Source organism: Budorcas taxicolor, chromosome 3 (assembly GCF_023091745.1).
Source record: "Budorcas taxicolor isolate Tak-1 chromosome 3, Takin1.1, whole genome shotgun sequence".
In the NCBI taxonomy this organism is placed as follows: Eukaryota; Metazoa; Chordata; class Mammalia; order Artiodactyla; family Bovidae; genus Budorcas; species Budorcas taxicolor.
The window spans coordinates 70,648,073-70,671,771 of record NC_068912.1 but is presented as its reverse complement, the minus strand read 5'-3'; the positions used below and the strand labels follow the sequence as shown (position 1 = coordinate 70,671,771).

The 23,699-nt window shown below is 35.0% G+C and overlaps 1 protein-coding gene across 1 annotated transcript in view; it reads left to right on the top strand.

Annotated features, from left to right (window-relative positions):
* Positions 1 to 9,231: 9,231 nt before the first annotated feature.
* Positions 9,232 to 23,699, top strand: part of TNNI3K (TNNI3 interacting kinase) — a 335,099-nt gene continuing 320,631 nt past the window's right edge. Inside the window, exons 1-3 of the mRNA XM_052637003.1 lie at positions 9,232 to 9,271; positions 9,877 to 9,985; positions 22,996 to 23,081. Coding sequence (XP_052492963.1) covers positions 9,232 to 9,271; positions 9,877 to 9,985; positions 22,996 to 23,081 — 235 coding nt within the window. The remainder of the gene's footprint in view (positions 9,272 to 9,876; positions 9,986 to 22,995; positions 23,082 to 23,699) is intronic.

The window sequence follows — 23,699 nt, the reverse complement described above, 5'->3', positions numbered from 1 at the left end:
TAACTGTTCACAAAGTCTAATTTAAAACATAATTTTTAAATTTATACTTAGATTATTAAATTCTGGATGGGAAGGATATATTATTTGAATGCCAGTAAAATTAGGTATAAGTATATTAGGACATATATTGACTATAAAATTGGAAGCACTGAACTTGGGTTTATTATCAAAAGTCTGCCTGGTATTAAAGGTATACTAAAACATTACTTGTAATAATAGGTCCCCTAATAATTGGCTTCAGAGACAATAGCCCCTGCACGAAGAAATCAGATACTGTGTAGACCTATAAACTGTGACTTTCTGTTGATTCACCCAACCAAAAGTATTGATCTGTTAATGGAGCTGTGGGTAAAAATTGACTTTTTTGTACCCCCAACAATATTACACCAATTTAACCATAACACTGCTTTTAATTTATATTCAAGATTATATGTTGTAAAATTCAACTGTGAAGGGAGCCAGCTTAGTTCTTCTACTATAGTATAATGTGGATAGATTACATTTTGCAATTCAGTCAATGTCAGTTCTGATTGGTGGAATACTGAGGTGAAAATGTAAACAGAAGGGAGATCAGGAACTTTGTGTACATGCCAAAGAAGGTTGCTGTTTCTAACACTGACATGATATCGAATTGAAAGGAAGATGGCATGAAACTGTAAGGCATGGTAACAATTATCACTAGTCTACCACCAAGAAGATACAGTATAGAAGATACATTATTTTTGTAAATAATAATGATAATGATAACTATGTTTGGACAGACTACTTACTGAGATTGTTTCTGCTTGGAGGGTCTAAACAAAGAACTGGTCATATGTAATCACTCAGCAGACTCTTTAACAACCACATGTTACATAGATCCATTGTTTGAAGCTTTAAGTAATTTAACTTACCTACATCAAATTAGTTTTCACTTTGAGACACAGACACAAGTGGATAAATGATAAAGAAAAACTTCAGTAAACCCATTTTTTTTCCTTTGTCCACCTTTTTTCCCTTTGTTTTTAAATGAGGAACCTCAGACATGGAAATGGTATTTGCCCAAAGATAATAAGTAGTTATTAACTGAATTATAATTATAAAACAATAATATTTCCTTAGCAGGCCATCTGACTCTCAGGAGGAGGGAAATAGGATAATGAAAGAATGAAAGTGGTCTAAGTCATGAAGTTTAGATTGGTCTGATGGTTTTAATACCTCAAAGAAATATTTTCCAATTGAAAGCTTGGCTTTATTAGATGTGCCGTCTCATTATGAGTCGTATATATATATCCATCATAAGACAGATACTATATTACAATTTCCTATTTCCATGTCTGTCACAGGCCCCGTGATCTCTTTGGAGTGCTAGGTACTGTTCATCCTTATTGAGTGAATAAACAAATCAATCAACCAATGAAGAGCTGAGCTGACAACTGAAAGAAGTCCTATCAATTTGGGAAAGAAAGTTTTAGACACTGACAGAGATATACTATTTAATTTAGATTCTTTAATTAACTCTATTACATGTTCACTCAGCAACAAAGGAAGGTACAAGAAAAATTAAAATCTTTTCATTTTCAGTTGTAGTATATTGGAAACAAAAATAGTGATTTTTTTTTTTCTCTTTAATATACTCTCACAGTTAGAGATACTGAGAGCACCAGTTAAAATTACTGTGATATTGATTTTTTTTCACATTTGCTTTCATTTTTATACATAGTTACTTTAAATATTATATAGCACGTCCTATTCATTTTTAAGGATTAATCTGAATATTACCTCAACAATGTTCAGATTCCTGATGGTGATTTATAGTTCCACCCAAAATACTGTAAATTTAGATATTCTATTGGAAAAGAAAGGAAATTTGTTTTAAAATAGTAATCTTACAAATTATGCTTGTCTAATATAAAAATATGTTGTTTGAAAATAAGTTAATCAAATAATGTTTTTAATTGAATAGGTATAGACATATTAGTGTTCAGTTTTTATTTTAGATAACATTGTTTCAATATGTATAATGTTTATTAAAAGAAGGCAAAAACCTAATATATATCAGTTAGTAATTCTGGCTTATTATTTTTAAAGCTATGATTCTTTAAATTGCTTGTCAACCAGATGCAACACATCAAAAATTTAAACTTTTAAAACTTGGGCATATCTTAATAAGAACTCATATAAACAATGGATGAGTCATCTAGGTTTAAGTGTAAGTGAATTCACAGTCCTAAATATGATAAAAGTTGTTTTAAGTGCATTGGTTTGATTTCATGAGGTACATGTTCTTTACAATTTCTCTGTTGGAATCATAAAGATAGAAGAAGTGTCAAGGTCAAATTTATATTTTTCATCTTGAAAGCATCCTTTAAAATATTTATGAAGAGACTAGTATAAAATAAAAATAGCAGATGCATAACATAGGTTGGGATAAATAAATCATATAACCAAAAATAAAGGAATTTAAAAAAGAATGTAGATAGGCTTATTGCAGACGTATTAGAATATATATGTATGTGCTAAAGTGTTCTGATGAGTCAGTTGAAAAGATGAAGTCATTAACATTAGACTTAGGCAATTCAGTAGAACATGAATGTTAGTCAAAAAGGAATAGTTGAAGAAATAAGGTATTTACTAAATCTACCCTGACATTTTGAATGAAAAAACACATACATACAAGCAAGTATAAAAGAAAAACAAATACTGTTAGTTATATATTCCTTAGAGATAGTCTTTCTTAATGAGTTATAAACAGACACGCCTGGAAAAATTCAAGTGGTCTTGCTAAGGAGTTACTGTTTTTGTTCGTGTTTATTTATTGTTTTATATTTTCCTGAATTAAAAAAGAATAATAGACCTTTTCTACAAACTTATGGTTACCAGAGGACTAGGGGAAGGGGTTAGGGGTAAATTGTGAGATTGGTCCTGACATATATACACTGCTGCTACTGCTGCTGCTAAGTTGCTGCAGTCGTGTCTGACTCTGTGTGACCCCAGAGACAGCAGCCCATCAGGCTCAAAATTTATAACTAACACTAACCTCCTGTATAGTACAGGGATCTTGACTCAATATTCTGTAATGGCCTACATGGGGGAAAAAAAAAAATCTTTAAAACAAGAGACAAAAACAGAAGAAGTAGAGTTGCATATGTAGAAAGCTGACTTATGATTACCAGGGAGTAAACGGGAAGGGATAAACTGGGAAATTAGGGTTGACATATGCATACCACTATATATAAAATGGATAACTAATAAGTACCCACTATATAGTACAAGAGACTCTTCTCAATACTCTGCAATGGCTTATATGGGAAAAGAATCTAAAAAATAATGCATGAATATTCAGTTGTTTCCAACTCTTTGTGACCCCATGGGCTGTAGCCTGCCAGGCTCCTCTGTCCATGGGGTTTTCCAGGGAACAATACCAGAGTGGGTTGCCATTTTCTCTTCCAGGGTATTTTCCCAACCCAGAAGTCAAAACCACATCTCCTGGATCTCTTATATTGGCAGGCAGATTCTCTGCCACTAAGCCACCTGGGAAGTACCCCCCAGAAAAGGAGTAGATGATTAGATAACATCACTGCCTCAGTGGACGTGAGTTTGAGAAAGTTCTGGGAGATAGAGTAGGACAGGTAAGATTGGTGTGCTGCAGTCTATGGGATCACAAAGAGTTGCACACGACTTAGTGACTGAACAACAACAATAAGTTTATGTATAGTTGATTCACTTTACTGTACAGCTGAAACTAATATAACACGGTAAATCAACTATACTCCCATAAAAATTTTTTAAAATTAATAAAACCCTTTTGTTAAAGCAGTTGTAGATTTACAGGAATTACTGAGCAGAAAGTATAGAGTTTTCATATACTCATTCTTTCCTTTCCCCCAGAACATTTTCCCCTATTATTAATATATTAAATGAGATTGGTACATTTGTTACCATTGATGAACTGATATTGATACATTATTAACTAAAATTCAGAGTTTACATTACTATTTTACAGTTCTGTGGTTTCTTCCAAATATATAATGGCATGTATTTACCATTAGAATATCATGCAGAATAATTTCACTGCCCTCAAGTTTCCCTGTGTTCCACCTATTCCTCCCTCCCCTTCTCACTGCTCCCCTGGCAACCACTTAGCTTTTTACCGTTGCCATAGTTTTGCCTTTCCCAAAATGTAGTTGGAATCATATAGTGTACAGCCTTATCTAACTGGCTTTTTAATTAGCAATACTCATTTAAAGTTTATTCCATGACTTTTCTTGGCTTGGTAGCTCCTTTCTTTAATTGCTGAATAAGTTTCCATTGTATGAATGTCCATTCACATTTGTTTATTCACCTGTAAAAGGCATCTTTGTTGCTTCCACTTTTGTGATTCACTTTTACAGTACAGGAGTATATGCATGTGTGCGTGCTAAGTTGCTTCAGTTGTGTCCGACTCTTTGCGACCCTATGGACCGTAACCCACCAGGCTCCTCCATCTGTGGCAGGCAAGAATACTAGAGTGAGTTACCATGACCTCATCCAGGGGATTGTCCTGTCCCAGAGATTGAACCTGCTTCTCTTATTTCTCTTGTATTGGCAGATAGGTTCTTTACCAATAGCACCACCTGGGAAACCCATGCATCTATAGATGTGTAGCCAAATCACATATTGCCTAACTGATTACCATAGGATACAACTCACTGAAAATCTGAAACAATCTTCTTTTTCTCTTTATCTGAATTTTCTCTTCTCTTTTCCCATACACGGAATTCAGGGACTCAGAAAATTCCTGGTGAGTATGCATCTCACTTTAAGGCATCTTAAAATAGTGCTCCTCAAAGCTTCAAGTAAGCATCTACTTTAGAATCACTAGGGATGCCTATTAAAATTAGATTCTAAGCCCTACTCCTGAATTTCTGGATAAAGAAATTCTACGGTATCAGGATTTCTGGGTAAAGAGTCCTGGTTTCTATGTTTTCATAAAGCTTCTCAGGTAGTGTTCACTCTCACTGAAGTTTGAGAAGTTAAGAAAAATGACTAAAGTCATTTTTTTAATTGGGTTCTATTTTTGATAATATTTGACATTCTGTACTTCTGAAAATTTCAGAACTGGGAAGAGTAAAGTTCAATTTAGAGCATGTTATCAACTCAAGGTAAAAAGAAATAATTTTTACAGAGATATACAGTGCAATGAAGGAAATAGTTCCTGCTTCTGTGTGGATTCCCTCCAGGATTCCTTAGAAAAGAAAAACAGGATTGTTATCCTGGATCATTTGCTTATTCCAGCCTTTTATTCATTGTCCCTGAAGGCGTCTGTATTGCCTTCAACCCATGACCTTGACTCACAGTCACAAAAGGCCTAATAGATAGTGTTCCTTTGGAAGCAGGAAATTCAATAACATTTAATATTTTAGATATTGAGATTATAATTTTCACCATTTTTAGCAAAATTTATTGCCTCAAGGTGTAGAGAAATTCAACTGAGTTGTTGATTGGATTTTAAAACCTACTGCATAGGTGTGTGGATTTATCTCTGGGCTTTCTATTTTGTTCCATTGATCTATATTTCTGTCTTTGTGCCAGTACCATACTGTCTTGATGACTGTGGCTTTGTAGTCTTCGACAAAGGAGGCAAGAATATACAATGGATTAAAGACAGTCTCTTTAACAAGTGGTGCTGGGAAAACTGGTCAACCACTTGTAAAAGAATGAAACTAGATCACTTTCTAACACCATACACAAAAATAAACTCAAAATGGATTAAAAATCTAAACGTAAGACCAGAAACTATAAAACTCCTAGAGGAGAACATAGGCAAAACACTCTCTGACATAAATCACAGCAGGATCCTCTATGACCCACCTCCCAGAATATTGGAAATAAAAGCAAAAATAAACAAATAGGACCTAATTAAACTTAAAAGCTTCTGCACAACAAAGGAAACTATAAGCAAGGTGAAAAGACAGCCTTCGGAATGGGAGAAAATAATAGCAAATGAAGCAACTGACGAACAACTAAGCTCAAAAATATACAAGCAACTCCTGCAGCTCAATTCCAGAAAAATAAATGACCCAATCAAAAAAGGGGCCAAAGAACTAAATAGACATTTCTCCAAAGAAGACATACAGATGGCTAACAAACACATGAAAAGATGCTCAACATCACTCATTATCAGAGAAATGCAAATCAAAACCACAATGACGTACCATTTCACACCAGTCAGAATGGCTGTAATCCAAAAGTCTACAAGCAATAAATGCTGGAGAGGGTGTGGAGAAAAGGGAACCCTCTTACACTGTTGGTGGGAATGCAAACTAGGAGAGCCACTATGGAGAACAGTGTGGAGATTCCTTAAAAAACTGGAAATAGAACTGCCTTATGACCCAGCAATCCCACTGCTGGGCATACACACTGAGGAAACCAGAATTGAAAGAGACACGTGTACCCCAATGTTCATCGCAGCGCTGTTTATAATAGCCAGGACATGGAAGCAACCTAGATGGATGGATAAGAAAGCTGTGGTACATATACACAATGGAGTATTACTCAGCCATCAAAAAGAATACATTGGAATCAGTTCTAACGAGGTGGATGAAACTGGAGCCGATTATACAGAATGAAGTAAGCCAGAAAGAAAAACACCAATACAGTATACTAATGCATATATATGGAGTTTAGAAAGATGGTAATGATAACCCTGTATGTGAGACAGCAAAAGAGACGCAATTGAGAGTCTTTTTGACTCCGTGGGAGAGGGAGAGGGTGGGATTATTTGGGAGAATGGCATTGAAACATGTATAGTATCATATAAGAAACGAATCGCCAGTCTAGGTTTGATGCAGGATGCAGGATGCTTGGGGTTGGTGCATTGGGATAAACCAGAGGGAGGGGGGTTCAGGAGTGGGAACTTATGTACATTGACATGTCAATGTATGGCAAAACCAATACAGTATTGTAAAGTAAAAAAATAAAAATTAAAAAAAAAAGAATTGGACAGCAAAAAATAGATAAATAAATAAAACTCATCTATCTCACATTCTACAAGTAGATGTTCAATGGAAATTTAATTGTTGAATAAATTTTTCTGAGTTTTAAAGAAATAATATGATACTCATTATTGAACTTAGAAAATCAATGCATGTAAAAGTAGTCATTGATTTTGAAATTACAGTATATTTTAAATTATTGTTTATTTTGATGATTTTGGGTTGAGAACTCTATTATAATAAAGTGGATTTTTCCTAGAAGAAAAAAAACCTATTGCAAAAATTGTAGATTTGAAAGTCAAAGCTTTCATTTGTAAGAGCCAAGCTTTCTGAGATAATAAAAATATTTGCAAAAATTAAAAGGAAAAATCCTAAAGATCAATGCATTAAATTTATGTACCAAAGGGGAATTTGAAAAGACAGTGTAAGATGATATAAGTATTAGCTTTTCCTTCATTGGTAGAGGCAATGCACACCCACTTATACACAGAGATGTAAGGTTTGAAATAGTGGGGAGAAAAATAAGAGAGAAGATCAGAAAAAAACAGACAGATTTAGATGTCCTCAAGAAGGTCAAAAGCCCTGGCTCCCATCCCTGTCCCTCTCAATTCAAGGTATGAAAACCATGGAAATCTGAGAGACTGGAACGTGTATATTACATTCTACGATGTAGCTCTGGGAGATTGCCAGCCTCTTTAAAAAGACTATCTAGTTTGGTCTTCAGGACTTCAGGATGGGACTGAATCCTTGGTCACCAAAACCAAGCATTTAGGAAGTCAGGTGCCTAGGCCAGTGAGCCTGAGAAGAGCATGTCTGGGGAAAGCAAGGACTTTCTGACCTAAAGGGATAGGCATCACACAAGTGCTGAAAGCTGGTATAGCTGAAGTCCTCAAACAAGGAAAATACAGAGTGCGTGGATCAAGTAACCAGAGGCCACCATAGTGTAGCAGATATCAATGGCCCTGGCAGCATATACTGAGGGAGGAGAAATCAGAATTATATCCAGGGGAGGACAGAGATGTCCATAAGGTTAGATACCGACTTCTCTAACTATATCTGATCAGTATAGAGACTGTCCCTCTGGAACTTAGATTACCTTTGCTGAGAAAAAGTTGTGGAAAATGATTAATTTGTCTAAGCAGTTGCTTCAAAAATAAGCAGGTATTTGAACATTCAATTTTAATAAATAGGAAATTCATGTGTATTACATTGAAAGTATAGCCTCTAAAGGATTTCAAGATTGACATGTGTGTATTCTAGGTATAAATAATTACATTATCCAAAGGAAATATATAGTTGAAAATCTCTGGGTTTTCCATTTATTCTCCATTATACCCTGAGTTCATTTATATCAATAGAAATATGCATGTACAAAGAGTAATGCCACTGTGAAGTGTAATATCTAACTTGGACTTTAGAATCATATGACTCAGAGTTGATTTCAGATTGCTAGCAAATCTGGATTTTCTCATCTATAAGATGAGAATACTATACACCTTGCAGGATTGTATAAGGTATAAATGAGAAAATGCACATAAAACACTTAGATTAGTGTCTGGCACACTAAGCTTTCCATCTTATTATCTGTAATCTTATTGTTCTTGTCATTGTTATTTTATGAATTGCTATTTATAGAAATCACTGTCTTAGATCCTTATCTGTGACTCATGGTCAATATAATCAACAAGTGGTATAAATTAATCATGGTCTATGTTGAGAATTTCTTCCTGGAAAAATAATTTTGTAGCTCTGCTCTAGGCCAAATTCACATTCATTTCTATTAGTAGCATGCCATAGGATGTTGATTTCCATTATTTATATTCTATCGAGACGAATTCTATCACAAGTCACCCATTTTCCAACAACCTTTACTTTGGCTTAGGAGAAAATGACCCTGAAAGACGATCTAGGCAGTTTTAATAGCTCTTTCTGAACCTCAGATGTAACAGAATGACTTTCTAGATTAAAAGAAATGTCCATCAAGGTACATATGGATAGATAATCAATGGATGGAGGCAAGTAATTGTATGGAAACATTTACTCTTTATCTTTCCTATAGCTCTTTTAAATAGACTGATTAATTCCTTTCATGATTTCACCCTTGAAACCACAAACTATTTTGTTCTTTGTCACTGTTGCATGACATTCCATTTGACAGTCAGCTTATTTTTAGCCAGACTATCAAAGTATTTTTCAACTGGACTGTTACTGCACTTGAACTTGGAATCTTGCAACCTTGGGAACTGCACTGGGGAAAAGAAGAAACTTCTAACAAATGGGAAATTATAAATCCAGACCAACGCAAACTTGTACTGGTAATTATTCCTATATCTTTAAATGTAATATAATTCAGTAGGTATTATATATAGTTAACATTTCACTGGAATATCTACTAATTTTTGCAAGAGGACAAGACAAAATTTATGCAAAAGTGTTAAGATTATCTGAACTCAAATTATTTTTTCTCTGAAAAATCTTTAGAAAAAACCACAAAATTGTTTTATAATACTGTAGTGTTTTAGTTCCTAGGTATAATGCTATAGAAAAAAATTTGGAATACTGTTGAATATAGGGATTTTAGGATTACATCTTAAGTATCTAGTACTTAAAACCTAAAAACTCTAGTCTAGCAACTAGAGATTGCTATAATTATAATGCAATAAAATCAAATGAAATAAGTCAAATATATTCTTCTATATAAATATATTATCCAGTATCAAATGGGTTTTTAACTACTACAATTCTATATGATTGCCTTTTAAATATAAACATCTGCATTTTAAACTCAATCAGTAATTTAAATTAAGTATTGTTTAATTCAGAGTAAGAACAGGGTTTTAATCACTTGTATGTTATGAGCTGTGTCTACATTTTGCAAAGCACAGCTATGAATCAGTCCCTTTTTGTTTTTCTTTACTAGATGAATGGAAGAAAAAAGTCAGTGAATCTTATGTTATTGTAATAGAAAGATTAGAAGATGACCTGCAGATCAAAGAAAAAGAACTTACAGAACTGAGGCATATATTTGGGTAAAGTTGTCAGAGTTATTATTTCTATGTATATATCTTCATTGTTGATCTAGTTTTTAGTTATACCTATGTTTAAAAATGCAACTCATGTAACCTTCAACATTAACCTTAGAATATAAGATTATATTCTAACCTTTCATGTAGTCCCTGACCATTCATATAGTCCCTAAAATACAAATATCTTGCCTCCTTAAAATATGCCTTGCCTGTTCCCATCACTTAAGTTTAAAGAGAGAGGAACCTGAAGGTTAGCCTTTGAAAACTAACTGTTGCTGATCTGAATAATCTCTGGAATTAGGTCACTCTTATAAGCCATGCCATCGACAAACACTAAGACTTCTCTTCTCAAATGGTGATGGAATACTGGCCACATTTTCTTTTTGGACTACCGGAGAACTCCAGATTTATCAAACCCTTTGGTCCCTTGACATTGAAAGGCTGTCCCTTAATGAAACTGAGTATCGCTCTGCCCTTGAACAATCATATAACAATGTGTAATATTGGCTTCAGGCTTTCACTGGGTTTTGTTCCATGATAACAAGATAAAAATAATCTGGCATAGTGTCACAACCTTGTAAGACACAAAATGTTCAGAAAAGAGGAGCAGAGCCCTTATACACACTAGCAACCTTCTGGAGAAATTGAATATGGTATTGAGAAACAATATATTTTGGAGAGTCAATTTGAGTTAGCTGCCTGACTGAGGAAGAGTTCCATGAAGGCCAATTAGCCATGTTCACTTAGAGCTGTGTTAATCATATAATACTTTTATAACAAAGAACTCTATCCATTTTACTTGGAAAATAAAGGTAATAAAGCAATGACCAAATGACATATTTTTAAGAAAAATTTCAGATATAGTAAACATACAAAGCTCACATAACTGGCAAATAAAACTACCCATGTATAATATAGTTTATATAAAATTGTCAGTGGCTTAATAAGGCTTCACAAGTATTCAGTTTATAGTTTGGGAAATAGTTAGTTCTCTATGTTATTTAGCCCAAAATGATTAGCTCCATTTTGACACTTTGATGACATACCCTGGGATGGCTTTTGCAAGTATTATCACATACTGTCTTACGGGAAAACATTTGAAATTCCTAGATGTGACTAACACTGTGGTATAACAGATTTATGCATACATATTAATTTTGTTAGAAAAAAGCTATGAATATAGAACTTAATCATAAGTCCTCTAGTTCTTATTGACTCAGATAAATATGCTGAATAAGATGTGATTAAAGTGGAGATTTTCCTCAACTTTATTTGTCATTTTTTTTTTAATTTGGGAAGTATTATGCAAATATGTCAAGGCTAATTTAAACAGACATATCCTTCTAAAGATTAAGCTTGAAATGTACTTTTTCTCTCAAACCATATCAACAAGAAGTAGCTGTTTCTACAGGTCCTGTTCTGGCCTACTTTTCTCCTATATTTCTACTATATGTGATAAATGTGAACTCCTTTTTGCTGATTAGTATTGTAGGGGGCATAGGTGAAAGACAGGAATCAGTGTAACTTATAGTTCAGAATTTATTGTGCCAGCTATATTCAAGGTACTATTCCAGATACATCGAATATGAACCATTCATTATTAAATCATCACCATGACACTGTGTGATAGGCAATATTCATTCTGGTGGATAATAAACTAAGGAGTAGAGCTGATGGATCTTGTCAAGATCATTTGGTCAAGCATTGGAACTATGATTTGTAGCAAGGTCTACCTAGCTGCATAGACAGAACTTTTCCTACCACATCCTGATTCTTGTTCCAGGAGTTCACAATCTCGTTGAGAGGAAACACATATACAAATAACTCACAGAAGACAGTCTATGACAAGCGCTAAGTGGAAGGAAAAACAGGACAGTTTTCAAATATAAAAAATATGAAGTTTGATGTCTTGATTTATTCATTGGTTTTATAAAGCATTCCAGATAAAAGGTAGAGTTAAGTAAGTATATATAGGCAAGAATGGATGAGTACCATGGAAAGTCTACTACAAAGAAGAAAACTTTATGTCTTGGCCATTTTCTCTAAGTAGAGTAAAAAAGCTGTTTCAGTCAGCATTTACAAGCAATGTATACTTGGTTACATTGCTTTATCTCCTTGAGCCTCATTTACACTGTAAAATGTAATTACAGTCTCACAGGACTTTAAAAAATGATGTCAAATTATGAATACAGGGCCTAATGCACAGTATGCATTGAATAGTTGGAGGTATTGATTATCATTATTAATTGGATAAATAAGGGCCATTTGAAAGACTGAACACCTTATTGACAAGTGGGAGTAACTTTGACAAGTTTATTCAAAGTTAAGAAGTGAGAAAATTAGGGTAAAGTGTTTTTTACATCAAGAAGGCATTTTCAAAAATAAAAATGTAAAATGTTGAAACAATTCAAAATAGTGCCAAAATCTGATATATAACTTTTAAAGATTGCTATCAAGAGGGATTTGAACATTTTTCAGACTAGAATATTAGAAAGTTCATCAAAATGGATGTCAAAGATGGTAGGGCATTTTGAGGAAAGGAAGGTTGGTAGCCTGGTGCTGAAGCTGTTAAAGAAGCTGTAGAAATGTCCCATTATCCAGAAGTAATAATGAGGCTGAGGCCAGGATTATCCACAGCCTAGAATCATATCTCTCCAAGGGCTAAGGACCTCCCATAGTTTTCTAACAAAAGCTTTAGATTCCATCATTCTATCCCATATCAAGTGAATCAGAATCTCTGGGGCTGATTTCAAGAGACCTGAATTTTTAACAAGCTCCCCCAGGTAATACCTTTGCATATGAAAAATGATACTTCAGCTCAAGTTTGGAAATGACACTTCTAGAAAGATAGCTAAGTTGCACTGAGAACTCTGCTTGCTGTGATATTGGTAAAGGGATGAGGAACATGAAAACAGAAAGCAAGGCAACTAGTATAGTCTATAGAGAGACAAGGAAGCAAACAAACAAACAAAACATGAGTACTCTGCTCTGCTATCAAGGCAAACAGCATCAGAGGGAAAGAAAGTCAATCCTGCCTAAGGCAACGTTCTGGGATTTTTTTCTTTTCTCTAGAATAAAATGATAGATGACAAGCAAAGAAAAAAGTGGAGTACTGAGAATATATTATAAACTGTCTTACTCATTGGCTCACACACCAAAATTTTAAAAATAATTAAGTTTAAGCAGAATTACACAGACAGAGGAGTCTGACGGGCTTGCAAAGAGTCAGACACAAATGAGTGAGTGACACCAAATATTGTATGAGATCACATTTTAATTGAGCATCTAGGACATTTTAGCTGTTAAATCTTAGACTCTTTCTCATTTTGATTCATGCCTTATGTAATATAAGGAGTACTTCAGTGATGGGCAACTCTGTTATGCTGCTTGACATCAGGCTTCCTCTGAACAGGTAGATAGCAGGAAAACTATCAAGTGCCTAAAATGAATCATCTAATACTAGAGTCATAGCTGAAGGATCACTAGTGCAAACATAAGTTTGTCTGGTGTTTTTTTTTGTTTTGTTTTGGTTTTTTTTTGGTTTTTTTTTGCAGTTTTTTGGTTGTTTTCATTTGTTCTTTATAGCAACTAATCCCATTCATTAAAAGAGAGTTTCTGCCTCATAAAGCAAGAATTCACTTCAGTTACTGACTTACGTCACATCAAATACACAATCTCCGGTATAGCTTTCACTCACAACATAATACAAAGCAATATAAGTGCTAAACTTAAAAAAGAGCTAAAAGATGATTGATTATACCAATTTATAGCAGCTTTGCAAAGGGAACTTGATGTGGGAAAGAAGAGGAATGGAAATTGAATGTTCCTTCATCTTCCATAATAAAGTTGCATTCACTCTTAATTTTGAACATTTCTTAAGATAATAGATGAGAGACTGGAAAAGATGAGTAAATAGAGAAGCAGAAGAAGGAAAGACAAAAGTGGTACCCTGAAGTACATTGTGTGGTTATGTCCTCCTCTGCACCACCTCTGATCTTTGTGTTTATCAATATAATAATACTTACTGCTTGGTGTTGTCTTTATCAATTTACAGATCTGTCTATTAACTGGTATTAATATATATGTTCACTAAAGACAGCTTCTTTGTCTATTCAGCTTTATAGTTGCATTTATTTGTAATACCTAGTTGTATATCACTTGAAAACAAATTGACAGTTTAATGCCTACCAATATGTGCTAACTCTTATAATTGTAATTGTATACATGTAAGGTGCTTTGAGCACAGTAACTGTCACACGGACAACACTCAAAAATATTAGTTTAAAACTGATCATCATTATTTATGTTCACATCTTTCTGGGGTATGTATTGCATTTACCATTTTATAACTGAAGAAAATGAGGCTAATCAAATTAAACTGGCTTGAACCCAGTTACACATAGTTCTCTCTAACTTAGTACCTTACTTTCACTATCTTTCCCTCTTTTTTCTTCCCTCTGTTCTTCTCTCCCATCCCATACTGGAGGGAAAATAAAAATGGATAATATTATCTTTGAAAACTTTTCACTTTCACAATGCCACTGTACATTTTTGCTATGTCCTGTGTATTAGTACTGTCCCTACATGTGGTAGTGGAGGAAAATAATTTACAATCCCACTTCCACCCCTTGGTGATTCATCGACTTCTTCCATGATCTTTGTAAACCACTTTCAAGTTGGCTTTCCATGTGCAACTTTTGAAAACTTCCAATTTAATTGTTTTGTTTCAATGTTTTTAAGTCTCTAGAAATTTTAAAACTATGTTTTTCTGATTTCATCATCAAATCTATTTTTTACCTGCTTAATCTGTAATATATCTATAAGAGATCCCCAAAGAAGTTATAATTTTTCAGTGCTATCACTTTTCAACATAATCAGAAGTACCCTATTTGTTTTTTTCTCATTTTTAACCTTATTTTGACATTGAATAGATATGCTTTGGTCAATATTGTATTAACACTTTGAAATTGTGAAATGTCTCACTTTGAAATTGATTAGGTTTAAGAAATAAAAATAGTCAAAAGTCTATCCCATAAGAAAGCAGTTGCAATGTTAAGAGGAATTAAAAAAAACAAAAAAGGAAAGGTAAAAATAATTAAGGCATTTTCTGAGTTGTATCTTCCTGCTTCTTTTCTTCCTGAAAAGTTCCTCTGGGCCCAGCTGCAGTCCACCGTACTTATCCAACAAATGAAATATCTCCCCTGAATCTACTTTTTCAGAACTATAAACAATTATGAAATTTAGCTGTTATAAAATGAATAGCTTTAGAAACAATACAGGCTGATCTTGCCTAAAAAGAGTGAAATTCTCTATCAGGGCACTAAATAGAGTGTTGAGGGAGGAAATTACATCTTAATAGAATTGAGTGAAAGATTATTTGGTATGTTTGGTGAGTGCATTTTGTTAATTAACAATGAAACAGAAAACAAACAACAAAAAAAAAAGATGCAAACCAAAAAGCAGAGGATTCACACTGTCCCAAGACTGTTTACCTCTCTATATCTTTTCTTGTTTGTCTACATAAAACTTAGTGGGGTTTCCTGGTGGCTCAGATGGTAAAGAATCTGCTCACAATGCAGGAGACCTGGGTTCAATCCCTGGGTCAGGAAAATACCCTGGAGAAGGGAATGGCAACCCACTCCAGTATTCTTGCCTGGAGAATTCCATGAACAGACAAGCCTGGTGGGCTACAGTCCGTGGGGTTGCAAAGAGTTGGACAGGACTAAACAACTAACACTACTACTACTAAGTAAAACTAGTTATGAATAATAGTTTTACAGGAATATTGTGCAAAAACATTCAAGCAGCTTGATCTCAAACTCTCACTCACTCTCTCTCTCTCTCTGCCTCTTTCTCTTTAACTTAGTACTTCACTCAGTCTTACTGTCTTTCTCCATTTTATCCTCCTTCCGATCTTACCTCTCATCCCACGCTGGCTTCTTCTTTCCTTTCTACTTTCCTATCCCTCTTCTAAAATGCAAAGCAAAATAATAAAAAGGCTAAAATAATTAATACCAATAGTTTCAACACTCTAGTAAAAATAATTATTATAGCACTAGTATTTACAAAAGTCTTAAAAGATCTAACTCATTTAAACCTCAAAATAACCCTATGAGGTGAGAATTCTTATTATATCAATTTTATTTTCCTTAACTACTTTCATTTCACTTCAGTTGCTCAGTCATGTCCAACTCTTTGTGACCCCATGGACTTCAGCATGCCAGCCTTCCCTGTCCATCATAAACTCCCAGAGATTGCTCAAACTAATGTCCATCGAGGTCGTGATGCCATACAACCATTTCATCCTCTGTCATCCCCTTCTCCTTCTGCACTCAGTCTTTCCCAGCATCAGGGTCTTTTCCAATGAGTCATTTCTTCTCATCAGGTGGCCAAAGTATTGGAGTTTCAGCTTCAACATCAGTCCTTCCAATGAACACCCAGGACTAATCTCCTTTAGGATGGACTGGTTGGATCTCCTTGCAGTCCAGGGGACTCTCAAGAGTCTTCTCCAACACCACAGTGCAAAAGCATCAATTCTTCGGCACTCAGCCTTCTATATGGTTCAACTGCCACATCCATATATGATACTGGAAAAACCACAGCTTTGACCTTATGGACATTAGTTGGCAAGTAATGTCTCTGCTTTTTAATATGCTGTCTAGGTTGCTCATAACTTTTCTTTCAAGGAGCAAGTATCTTTTAATTTTGTGGTTGCAGTCACCATCTGCAGTGGTTGTGGACCCAAGAAAATAAAGTCTGCCACTGTTTCCATATCTATTTGCCATGGAGTGATGGGACCAGATGCCATGATCTTAGTTTTTTGAGTGTTGAGTTTGAAGCCAACTTTTTCACTCTCCTCTTTCACCATACAAAAGCCTCTTTAATTCCTCTTCGCTTTCTGCCATAAGGGTGGTGTCATCTGCATATCTGAGGTTATTGATATTTCTCCCAGTGATCTTGATTCCAGCTTGTGCTTCATTCAGCCCAGCATTTTGCATGATGTAGTCTGCATATAAGTTAAATAAGCCAGGTGACAATATACAGCCTTGACATACTCCTTTTCCAGTTTCGACCGGTCCTTTGTCCCATGTCCAGTTCTAACTGTTGCTTCTTGACTGCATATTTCTCAGGAGACAGGTAAGATGGTCTGGTATTCCCGTCTCTTTAAGAATTTTAGACAGTTTGTTATGATCCACACAGTCAAAGGCTTTAGTATAGTCAATAAAGCTGAAGTAGATGTTTTTCTGGAACTTTCTTGCTTTTTCTGTGATCCAACGGATGTTGGCAATTTGATCTCTTGTTCCTCTGCCTTTTCTAAATCCAGCTTGAACATCTGGAATTTCACTGTTCATGTATTGTTGAAGCCTTGCTTGGAGAATTTTGAGCATTACTTTGCTAGCATGTGAGAAGAGTGCAATTATGCAGTAGTTTGAACATTCTTTGGCATTGCCTTTCTTTGGTACTGGAATGAAAATACCTTTTCCAGTCCTGTGACTGCTGCTGCATTTTCCAAATTTGCTGGCATATTGAGTGAAGCAGTTTCATAGCATCATCTTTTAGGATATGAAATAGCTCAGCTGGAATTCCATCACCTCCACTAGCTTTGTTCATCATGATGCTTCCTAAGGCCCACTTGTCTTTGCATTCCAGGGTGTCTGGCCCTAGGTGAGAGATCACACCATCGTGGTTATCTGGTTCATGAAGATTTTTTTTTTTTTTTGTATAGTTCTTCTGTGTATTCTTTCCACCTCGTCTTAATATCTTCTCCTTCTGTTAGATCCATACCATTCTGTCCTTTATTTTTTCTTTGATATCATTTAGCTCCAGGAATACAGTAACATGTCAAAAACTCTTTGCAACCTCATGGACTTTACAGTCCATGGAATTCTCTAGTCCAGAATCCTGGATTGTGTAGCCATTCCCTTCTCCAGAGGATCTTCCCAACCCAGGGATTGAACCCAGGTCTCCCACATTGCAGGCTGATTCTTTACCAGCTGAACCACTAAGGAAGCCCAAGAATACTGGAGCGGGTAGGCTATCCCTTCTCCAGCAAGTCTTCCTGACCCAGGAATCAAACCAGGGTATCCTGCATTGCAGTCAGATTCTTTACCAGCGGAGCTACCATGGAATCCCCAACTCTTCTTTATCTACCACCATATCTCAATAATTTTTTAATGTGTGAATGAAAGAATGAATATGCTTCATAGTGTTAGTTTGCAAGCTTGATCTGGGAGATACTGCAGAAATATGTTTCTGTGTATTTCTTGGGTATACATCCTGGGACTAGGTCTTATGGATGATTTTTCTGTTTGTATTAGGGATTTTTGGGTGGGCGGGTAACAGCAGCATCCATTAAAAACTACACAAGAAGTTACAACCAGCCGTTTGAAACCTAAATGATCAATTTTGGAAACTAGCTGGCCCATAACAAAATTTGGCCTTCTTTCTATCTTCTTCGCCTTTACCTACATTTCAGCCAATAAATTAATTTAAGAAATGTATCTACCTATCTTTAGATTTTGCCTTTGCCAAGTGTTCAAATATTAAATTTTAGTAAGTTTCCATTTGTGATCATGTCACATATTTCCTTGAAAGGATGGGGTCATGAGAAGAAGTTTAATTCGATCACAAAACTGCATACTTTTCAGGATAAAAGATAAAGGCTAAGGAAAGAGTCCATTATGTTACAAGAAAGAAAGTAACCTTTGGACACAAAACAACCATTTTTAATGATTAAGGACAGAATTTACTATTAGAAGTATATTCATAATAGTGACTTCATTTTAATTAGGAACTTCATTCATGCCCCAGCAAGCACTGTGAACTCATTAGGATATGTTAAGTTACAGTGTGGCATGGCAGGTGATGAAAAATGTAAGGGAGAATTAAAAAATAAATTGAGCTTAGAATATTAGAATATGTAAGTGATATTCATTTGGCAGTGAATTTGACATATACAGTTCCTTAGAAGAAGCAGAAGAAGAGAAAAAGAAATATCTATCCCAGGAATGATTGCTTTAAAATCTTGAATACTTTAATTGCATGTGTCAAAACAGAAATATTTGACTATAAGCAAATGGGAAGTAAGAATTAGAATTCAAATATAGCCCCAAAGTTACTCTCATTAAAAAATTACATTCCAGTCATTAAAATTTAGATTAAAATTTTACTATTAAAATTGCACTTGACTGCCACTGTGGGAGTCTATTTTCTGCTTATTTATTTTGTTGGCAATCACAGAAACTGCATGAGTTCAGGGAGAGTAGAATTCAAGAATTCAAGAGGAAAACAAAAGAGACTACAGCTCAGTTTTGACAAAATGCTATTTAGCACTGTATACTGATTCACACCTGTAAGGAAGGATGTGCAGGTTTGATTCCTGGGTCAGTTTGCAGTCCATGGAGTTGCAAGAGTAGGACACAACTTAGTGACTAAACCACCACTACTACTGATTCACTTATGAATGGTCATGTCTAGTATAAGATTTAATAAGTTAAAGAATGATTGTTAAATAAAAAGTCTCTAATTCATATATTCAGTCTTATGTAAATAGACATTCATTTGGTATTTTTAAAAAATAAAACACTGGATGTTAGCACTTTACTTTTCTGTTTATTCAGTATGTACTTCCTTTGCAAAGCTGCTTGAAGCATTAGAGATCAGGATTAATGCTAAGGTCAGTTGCAGGATTCTAGCTAGTATGCATATTCCCAAGACTGATGCACTTAAATGATCTGGGAATTAGTGAGTAGTTTCTATCAAATAGACTGTTGAAAACAGTCTGAAACAAGCATTAAGAACAGAGGTGAAGCACACAGTTGATGTTCAGTAGATGCTGTGCCAGACTGATTGAATATATCATCAAAGCTAGATCATGGAAAAAGAAAGCAATTAAGTCTATCTTCTCAGTAAAATGATTTTCAGCACAACCTTTTTTCTTTTGGATTTTGTTCTTTTAATCGCTTCAGTGTTAATACCTTCCCCATAATAATGATGCTGCTGGACTTGCATCACAAAACCATGATAGTTTGCGCTGTGAATCACTGAGAGTTGCTCTGAATCACTGATAGTTGCTAGCTATCTGTCGCAACAGTGAACTTAGTCAAAATAGGGAAATTTGCAGGTTGTCAAATGTGAGAGGTCAAAGAAGGTCAAACTTGGTTTGAAAACTGTGCTAAAATTCTCTCAAGATTTAGACTACAAAAGGAAAGTCATATATTCACAGTAAACTTGCTAAAAGTCAAAATAATATTTAATAATGTATCATGTACCAAATACTATAGTAAGTACTTAATCTCATTTTCTTCACAATGCAATGTCATATGAATCATTTTAATAATTTTGTAACTGAAGAAAACACGGCTTGAGGAGGTTAAATAACTTGCTCAAATTGGAGGGGGAAAAAATACTGCTTAAAAAAACAGAAACAGGATTTCAATCCTGGTGTATATACAAGGCCCATGATTTAAGTACTTACACTGCTGAAATGATTTCTTCCACTTTTAAAACATCAAACCATGGTAGATATTGCTGCATAATATTAGAGATACACATTGACAAACTAATTTACTCAAGGGTTTATTACTCCAGAGGAGCTCTCAAGTTCTATCTTCTTTCTGCATTTGCCATATATTCCATTATAGTTAGCTCACAAGAAAGTACTTTCTCCCATTCCCTCTTATGCTGAAGATTTTATATAGTTCTTTACATTTAACAGAAGGCTTCCCTCTCCTGCCCCACTCCAATGCTCTGTATTCTGTCTTGTATTCTTATTGTGTGTTTCCTTTGCTGGATGACAGGACCAAGGAAGAAAAGCCAAAGCAGTTCAGAGCAATCTTCAGCTGCTACTTACAGTTTTCTTTTCCTTTTTATTATGGACACCGAAAGTGAAAATGTTAGTCTCTCAGTCTTGTCTGACTCTTTAAGACCCCATAGACTGTAGCCTGCCAGGCTCCTCTGCCATGGAACTTTCCAGGCAAGAATACTGGAGTTATTCATTCCCTTCTCCAGGGGATCTTCCCCACCCAGGGATCGAACCCAGGTCTCCTGCATTGCAGGCAGATTTTTACCATCTGAGCCATCAGGGAAGCCCATTATGGGCACTAATTTCCTACAGATGTTAAGAGAAAAATCCAGTCTACCTAGTTTTAAAAGCTGAGTTCAGCTCTTCAGATAACCTGTGTTATTTGAAATCATAACTATAGAGAAGATGTCTGTGAATGCATTTCCAAGTCTGGGCTACTGAGTGCACTTTTTTAAGGATTACCTATCAATGAAATATCTCCAACACATCTATAATACAATTAACTTTGAGAATTTAGATGTCTGGCTCAGCCTAAGGCCATATATTTCCAAGAACCAAATTATTTCATAAAATTTCCATTCGTACTATGAAATAGGTATACCATTTACAATTAGGCTCATTTGGGTAGACAATTTAAATAGCGGTGTTTTCATTCGATTTTTTTTTTTTTTTTTTTTGCATTGTTCATTGAGGTAGGAGACAGTGCAAATAGAAGCAAGTTAAATTCTTAACTATTTTTCGTGAAATCCTCGGCTCCTTGCTATATTAACAGTTAGCAAAAATGACTTGGAATTTATTGTACTTCTATGTGTGGCATTCCAAAGTGAGTTGAGGTATGTTTCTCAATATGAGTAAATGTGTCTATGGGTTTTGCTACTGATAAGTTGAAGCAAGAAGGCTAAGGGGGTGGGAAAATTCTGGAATATTCTGTCTCTGAAAACAAACCACTGGACTTGCCATTGCTAATTAAAGCATTTTACTGAGATCCTTCAATTTTTCTCGAATTAGAGGCCTCTCTTTTTAGCAACACTCTGGAGAATAGCGCCTTTTCTTTTTCTGTTTTAAAATTTCAATAGCTTTTGAAGTCTTTAACTGGGTGCCTTGATAATAATGTTCTGAATTCATAGTACCTTTCAAGTGTACGTACTTTACGAATGATAATAGAAGGCTTATTCACCAAAGACTTTGCTATCTCACTAAAGCTGCTGGAGATTTAAATGGCAGGAGGCAGCCTGAAAATAACCTGGGAGGCCAAAGATGTGATCTCATATCTACTGAAAAAATGCCCTGGCAGTACCAGTGACCTCAAGAGGTCAAGAATTTTAGCTTTACATTTTTTTCAAAGGCTACCTATGGCTCTCTAGGGCCCTCCTGGGGCAATGGTCTTTGTTCAGACAAAGTCAAGGATTTCATTAATTGAATCAGTAACACTACTTCTCTTCTCACCTGGGACTGTATCATAGTACCCTATCAGAGTTTAGACCTTTTTTATCTGTGAAATCTGACCCAGTCAGAGTATAAGAAAATTTTCCTTCAGGCAGAATTTGTAATACATAGGGACTCTATTCCTGCAGAATCTTACCAAATGCTACTTTTTCTTTTTCTTTTTTTTCTTTTTGGAGAGAATTTCTTGAATTTCTCCATAAGTATTATATAAGGTGTTGATTGTGAGACAAATGAGTTTCCTTTCAAATATCTGTGTTTTCTACTTATACATAAATTTTAATTCATCAGGGTGCCCTGAGAAGTTCAAATTATACATAGAACATACCTTGTATGAGAATCATTAAACTTGATCTCTCAAACTTGTAATATTATTTCTCATGATTTTAATTGTTCTTCAGCTAGTTGTTGTTGGTCACCAAGTCATGTCCGACTCTTTGCGACCCCATGGACTGTAGCTCACTAGGGTCCTCTGTCCATGGCAATTATACTGGAGTGGGTTGCCATTACCTTCTCTAGGGGGTCTTCCCATCCCGGGGATGGAATTCACATCTGCTGCATTGGCATGTGGATCCTTTACTGCTGAACCATTAGGGAAGCCCCTCTTCATCTAGAGGTATAATCAAAATTATTTTTTCTAGGTACATAAGAATCCTAAAAGAGGCATATTTCTGAATTTGTAGTAACAAGACACATAATTTTTCAAATGAGAAAATGATAAACTAAAAGCTGAAATTTGTAATCATATGTACATTTTTTTTTTTAGCTCTGATGATGCCTTCAGTAAAGTCAATTTAAATTATCGCACAGAAAATGGTCTGTCTCTACTTCATTTATGTTGCATTTGTGGAGGTGAGTGCTTGGAACTCAATACTCTGTAAACTAGTTATATGGATACATGGTCAGTGATTTGAGCTGCTTTATAGTTTACAAGAGAATTCTATTCATACTTTTTTTTCTTTTGCTTTGCTTCAGGTGAAGAAGTAACTAACTTCTAGACAGATATTCCAATTGATTTAACTCTGAATTTAAGTTTTATTGTGTTCCTACCTTGAATCCGGTATGCTTGGAAATTTTTTAAAGGCATTTTTTTCAGTATCAGGCATGCTAGTCAGGGATTAGGTTAAATTCAGATGCACTTAAAGCATTCCTCAAAACATCATCAAGCAATCGCTTCACAATCTGCAGTAAAATGTATAGAAGGTAATAAATGCCAAAGACAAAATCCCAAAGTGAAAATTGGTCAAAGTGAAGACTAAGTGAAATTTGGTTCATAACTTGTTCTGTTCCATTCATTAATGTATCCCAAGCATCTAGGATGGTGCCTGGCATATAGTAGGTACTCAGTAAATTTACTGAATTGGTAAATGAATGCTTTTTCTTGTTAATCCAAGCTAGTATGCTTTGGACTCAGTTTTTAAAAGAAAACTAATGTATAAGTATTAACTCTAAATATATCCCATCACCACT